Below are 6,424 nucleotides of genomic sequence, written 5' to 3' on the forward strand. Positions count from 1 at the left end.
ACAAATTTATGGGCTGCGGACACCACAAGAAGGGAGTCTTATAAAGCTATTGGTCCAGCATTTAGTTGAAATAAATTATTCAAGTATGGTAAACTTTTAAATCAACTTTGATGGGTCAGAATCCTGGCTGGGATCCCTATGGATCAAAAATCCACTTCCTGCTATCACAATTTCTGAGCATGAAATATGCATTTCCAAAAAATTTCGTTGCACCCACCATTTTAAAATTAGCACAATTTGCACAGAAATGCACAAAAGTTTCGAAAAAAAAATCAAAAAAAAACAACAAACAAAAAGTTAATTAAAACAAAAATTACGGGCAGTGGTCGGTTTTGGGTTCGCGGTGCCGGTGCCGCAGCATTAGTAGTGCAGCCAAAAATTCAGCCAAAAAATCTGCGCGCCATCTAAAACAAAAATTAATTTCTGGACCAGAGCAGGGAAAGTTTTTGTTATTGTTGTTGTTATTTCCCTGGCCAGGCGAGAGTTTGCATTGTTTTGCATATTTTATACGGCGGAAGTGTGTGTGCAGGCCCCGAACAACAAACAAAAAACACAACAACGAAGGCACTCAACCCAACTATCATCCAAGCCAATCCACGTCCCAGCCAAAAACCGAAAAATAAAAAATCCAAAATACAAAAATGCTTATGAAACACGCAAATTATGCAGCGCAAGGCGCATAAGACAAACTTTCAGATTTGCAGAATCGACAACCGACGAAATGAAAATTAATATGAAAGCTAAAATGGCAGAGACATGACTCACACCCACAGGCACCCACCCACCCGCTCATTCACTCACGTATCCCCAGATCCACAAAGTTGCACTAAACTGGCCACAAGCTGCAACTGCAAGTGGAGCAGCAACTGAGTAATTAAAAATGCAACAAACAGGCAAAGCGGAAAGTCCCTGGAGGAGAATATTGGACATGTTCTGGGCTCGAGAATTCGTGCCACTTTTTCACGAAATGCCCCAAAGGACTAGGCACAAAAAACTGGATCCCCAACACCGCCATAAGTATCAGAAAAAAGATTAAGATTTATATCTTTTTTGTTAGTTAATTTTAATCCCCATATCTAATTGTGGAATTCTCAATATGTATTATATCATTATATTACGTTGAAATTTTAATTGATTCGACGAGGATTAGAAATTGTAAAACCATATCCATAAAGTATCATGAAATAAAATATATATAAAACAAGAAAATAGGCAAACATGTAGATATATTTAAGACATAACAAAATATTTAGCTATTTAGTAAGGAGCGCAGCACATTAAGTTATTCCTACAGAGCTTATCCTTATAGCGACGGTATTTGCAGGGAGCCTTTGCCGCAACGCAAGTGCCCCATCCCCGTTTTCCCCTGCAAACTGCTTCAATTTAACTTACCAGTTTAATTAAATATTATATAGAAAACTTACAGACTTTGCGCGATTGCGCTTCAATGTGAAAGATCAGGAACAGGAGATATATCCCAAAGATATATAACTTTAGCAACATCCTCTAGTCAGGCGGGAAACTTTGTTCTGCAAACCGTACATCTCGGGAACGACTCTAGCTCTGTTCGGCAATAGGAAGCCCCAAGTAAGAATCCCCAAGTAAAAATTTGAACCGAATAGAATTACCAATTTTATGGTTTAAAAAACTAGCCTGTAATCGATTTGGAATGCAACTTCGCGGTGATGTTGCAAACTGGTTTTCTGGCTGCTACAAAATACTTTTCATAAAATAAACAAAAACCAAAGATCGGTTTATATCGCGTCGAGCCGGGTTGGCTGCTTTTTGTTTTTCTACCGGCAACAACGGCAATCAGAAAAGGCAAAACCAGCTATATATATACGTATATATATAATACTATATATATTTATAAGCCCCCGATCCCCCAAAACCGCCCACAACCACTTCTCCACCTTGATCGATCTCGTTGACGCCGCGAGAGGTATTCCTCAGTTACTCGAGACGATCGCACGACACACGACGCATTCCGCATTTCGGCTATTTTCGTGATTAATTTCGGATATCGCTCTGAAGACAGACGCATTAGCATATATCCCCCCAACTTTAATTTGTAACGTGAATGTCGTGGAATCGGTCCAAAAATCCAAACGCTAGTAGTGATGATCTAAGCGATTTTTAAGAATATTTTATTGTACCATTGTTTTTTACAAAATAAAACAGGTCAAGTGCATTGTTTGCATAACCAAGTGACCTAGAAAAGTGTGAAATGTGCTCCAAAGTAATGGATTTATGCTGAAAACTAATTGCAGAGTAACATATGCAAAGGAGAAGTGCAGTTCAGATAGTTTTAGAGTAATTGTTCAAGGTAAGACAGTTTGAGAGTGACTAGTGGAGCTCACATTTTACAGATATTCTACATGGGCTACTACATGTAAACTAGGCTAGCTATTAAGTAAATGAAATAAAAATGCTTAAAATAAAAGAATCTTCATAATTATTTGCTCAATTTTCATAATATATCAAATATTTGAGTTATTAAAAGAAATTGTATTCCTTTTTTGAAATACTTACCTCATAGATTCATTCATATTTTACTCGGCTGTCAACATAATATTAAAGCTTGCGAAGCTCCAACTATTAATTAAAAATTTAACTACCTTTTATTTTAAATAATCTTAATAAGATAAACACCTTTCAAGTCCTTCATTTTTTTAATAGGACTTTTCTTTTAAATTTTATCTACATAACTTTTTTCAACAGTCTGGCATCCTTCAAAACTTCTTAATGCATTTCCTAATTTCTGAATAATATAATAATTAAACCTAATAATAATTTTAATTGTTTTCCATATTCAATGTGAATTATTTTAATTTTTCCTAATTAAAAAAAAAAGAAACCTAGTGGCAGCACCCTTTCAAAAAATACCGAAAAATACCTAAACCCAAGATGAGTCAATCTTGTATACCTGTGAACGCGAAGATGTCGAAGGCAAAGAAAGTTTTGGATGAAGCCCGTGAAACACAAAACCGGGAGTTGGACCTGGTGGACAAGGGTATCAGCTCCTTTGAGGAGCTCCCAGGATTGTGTAAGTATCATTTCAATGCGTAAAAATTGAAGAAATTCCCTACAATCAAAGAGTAACTCCCACGCAAATCAAACCTCGCCCAACTGTTTTAAAGAACTTCTTAAATAGTTTCTTAAAATAATATTTTCATTATTAAATTTGTAATATCTTCTATGAAAATACCTAAATCTTTAAAGAGTTCAATGGTTTCATGAATATTAAAGATAATTAGTTTTATTTTTTGCGATGACGCCAGCACCAAAATAGAAACGAAACGTTCTACAAAATGTAAACAAATGGGATTTTAAGAAAATACTGAAGTTTTAAAAGAGAAATTTTCTTTAATTAAAGAATAAAACTGTTGGAATAACTATTTCTCTTAGGTTTTTACAATTTTAAATAATTTTGAAAAGATCATATAATATTTTTCAATATTTATACTCTCGTACTTGTTGCGCCAAAACAGCTGTTTATGTTTGAACCCAGTAGGAAATTTGCATTTGTATTTAACTTTTATTCCAAAACCTTTAACTAATAGTTTTATTTTTCAGTCAACATGTCCAACATCACTCGGCTTACACTGTCCCATAACAAGATCAGTGTGATCAGTCCTGGAATTGCCAATCTTCTCAACCTGGAGATCCTCAACCTTTCGAATAACCAACTGACGGAGCTGCCCGTCTCACTGTCATCTATGCCCAAGCTGCGGATCCTGAACGTGTCCATCAACCGGCTGATCAATCTGCCCCGAGGCTTTGGCGCCTTCCCTGTCCTGGAGGTGTTGGACTTGTCCTATAATAATCTCAGCGAGCATGTCCTGCCCGGCAACTTCTTCGGCATGGAGACACTACGAGCCCTATATCTGGGTGACAACGATTTTGAATATCTGCCCAAGGAGGTGGGCCAGCTGAAGAACCTACAGATTCTGGGACTGCGCGACAACGATCTGCTGGAGCTGCCACGTGAGGTGGGAGATTTGGTGCGTTTGCGGGAGCTTCACATCCAGAACAACAGGTTGCAAGTGCTGCCCCCCGAGATCGCCCAGCTCGATCTGCTGAGCAACAAGTCGGTGATGAAAATGGAGGAGAATCCTTGGGTTAATCCCATTTCCGAGCAGTATCTGCTGGGAATCAGTCATGTTATTGATTACCTAAAAACGGAGACATATAAAATGTAAATATTGCTTAAAATTTATTATTTTAAGCATAACTAAATGGTATCCCTTTTGCAGCATTTACAATCGTCATATGCAGGCAGGACGCAGTGGACCACCACCCCCCAAGGCCGACAAGAGCAAGAAGGCCTCCAGGATACGTGCATAACTTGGAAAAATCCTTTAGCCTCCAGAGCTTGGAGTTCATCATGTGTTCGATCCGTTTGTTGTTAACCAAATGAATTTTTGTATACTAATTTCTAAGTAATTGTAAACTAATGTGTATTTTCAAAAAGTGCCTTGAACTTTTTTGCCAACTAATTTAAATAAATTAAAATATTTAAAAGAAAAACACAAATTTTTCCAAGAACGAAAAGATAACTTTATATCTTCCCCAATTCTCATCCGATTCTCAAGCGGAGTACCTTAAACGATTTCTAGATTGATTCTCCACCATTCTGCATCAAAATCCTGAGACAAAATATTTTTTAGATTTTTCGTCCATTTTTCGTGATGGGTTCGCTGAAATGGGGTTTTCCTTTATGTGCCACACAGCGATGGCTAAATCTTCCCCAATTCTCATCCGATTCTCAAGCGGAGTACCTTAAACGATTTCTAGATCGATTCTCCACCATTCTGCATTAAAATCCTGAGACAAAATAGTTTTTAGATTTTTCGTCCATTTTTCGTGATGGGTTCCCTGAAAATGGGGTTTTCCCCTATATTGGCCACAGTTATGGCTGTATCTTCCCCAATTCTCATCCGATTCTCAAGCGGAGTACCTTAAACGATTTCTAGATCGATTCTCCACCATTCTGCATTAAAATCATGAGACAAAATATTTTTTAGATTTTTCGTCCATTTTTCGTGATGGGTTCCCTGAAAATGGGGTTTTTGGCCCTATATGGCCCACAGTGATGGCTATATCTTACCCAATTCTCATCCGATTCTCAAGCGGAGTACCTTAAACGATTCCTAGATCGATTCTCCACCATTCTGCATTAAAATCCTGAGACAAAATATTTTTTATATTTTTCGTCCAATTTTCGTGATGGGTTCCCTGAAAATGGGGTTTTTCCCTATATGGGCCACAGTGATGGCTGTATCTATTTATTTATTTATTTATTTCGCCAATGGACAAATCCTTACATGGCTACATAACATAACAACTTACACCTAATAAATAAAACTAAAAAATTAACAAAAACTTAATAAATGCCTTAATAACTCGTGTTTTAACACCTTAAACGATTCCTAGATCGATTCTCCACCATTCTGCATCAAAATCCTGAGACAAAATATTTTTTAGATTTTTCGTCCATTTTTCGTGATGGGTTCCCTGAAAATGGGGTTTTTGGCCCTATATGGCCCACAGTGATGGCTATATCTTACCCAATTCTCAGGCAGAGTACCCCAAATGAATTCTTGATTGATTTTTATACCCTCTGAAAGTGTATAAAAAAGTCACTCCCCAGTTGAATAAATTCAAACACTTTAATTTATTTTATAAAATAGTAGGTTTTTCTTGTTTTATTATCATTTTTCATATTCATCCATTCTTTTTTGAAGTTTTCTTTTCCATAATCATAATTAATTAGTTTACTTAAAGTCAATTAATTAATTCTTTATTTATTATAATTAAATTAATAGTTAAATGTTTTTTGTTTTTGTTCTTTGTTACTTGTTTTGAGAGATACGAAAAGCAGAGATTTGCCTTTGTTTCACTTTTGTTTCTTTTGCATTTGAAAATTGAATACATATTGCATATATCAATTTATGTAATTTAATTATTTTTTAAACTTATTCTGCATTGAATGGTTATGCAATTCAATTTAAATTTATTCCTTATTGTAGATTTTAGTATTTATATGTATATATATTTTTTATAGAGTTTATTTACAGGAGTTTGAAGTTGATCGTTACGTAGAGTCTTGCAGGAATAGAAAATTAAGCTACCACAGAACACGTTTAAAATGCATTTTATCATTTGAGAAAAAATTGTACCCGATCCAATTTAGATTCAAGAATTATTAATGAACACAACGACATTACAAACGACATTATTGGCGACATCCTAGCGATGACTTGATTTGGAATACATAGTACATCAGTCGAGACTCTGTGAGTTGCAGTATTATTCGATTTTGAGCATGCAAATTCGAAATTCGAAACACAGACAAAAACAAAAAACATAAACTAGTAACCTATGCGACTACAACAAAGTAAATTACAGGCCCAGGCCATCG

The 6,424-nt window shown here is 35.8% G+C and overlaps 1 protein-coding gene and 1 long non-coding RNA gene across 2 annotated transcripts; one reads left to right on the forward strand and one right to left on the reverse strand.

Annotated features, from left to right (window-relative positions):
* Positions 1-1,209: 1,209 nt before the first annotated feature.
* LOC108131186 (uncharacterized) lies at positions 1,210-1,686 on the reverse strand. Its single transcript, XR_001773633.3, has 2 exons — positions 1,425-1,686; positions 1,210-1,373 (listed from the first exon to the last, which is right to left on the reverse strand). It is a non-coding gene; the product is annotated as an uncharacterized lncRNA (long non-coding RNA).
* Positions 1,687-1,791: 105 nt separating this feature from the next.
* On the forward strand, positions 1,792-4,536 carry ics (ras suppressor protein 1). Its single transcript, XM_017249923.3, has 4 exons — positions 1,792-2,326; positions 2,855-3,046; positions 3,577-4,198; positions 4,257-4,536. The coding sequence occupies exons 2-4, from the start codon at positions 2,908-2,910 to the stop codon at positions 4,345-4,347; spliced, it is 852 nt and encodes a 283-aa protein (XP_017105412.1). The 5' UTR covers positions 1,792-2,326; positions 2,855-2,907; the 3' UTR covers positions 4,348-4,536.
* The last annotated feature ends 1,888 nt before the right edge of the window (positions 4,537-6,424 follow it).

This window comes from Drosophila bipectinata, chromosome 2L (genome assembly GCF_030179905.1).
Source record: "Drosophila bipectinata strain 14024-0381.07 chromosome 2L, DbipHiC1v2, whole genome shotgun sequence".
Classification (NCBI taxonomy): domain Eukaryota; kingdom Metazoa; phylum Arthropoda; class Insecta; order Diptera; family Drosophilidae; genus Drosophila; species Drosophila bipectinata.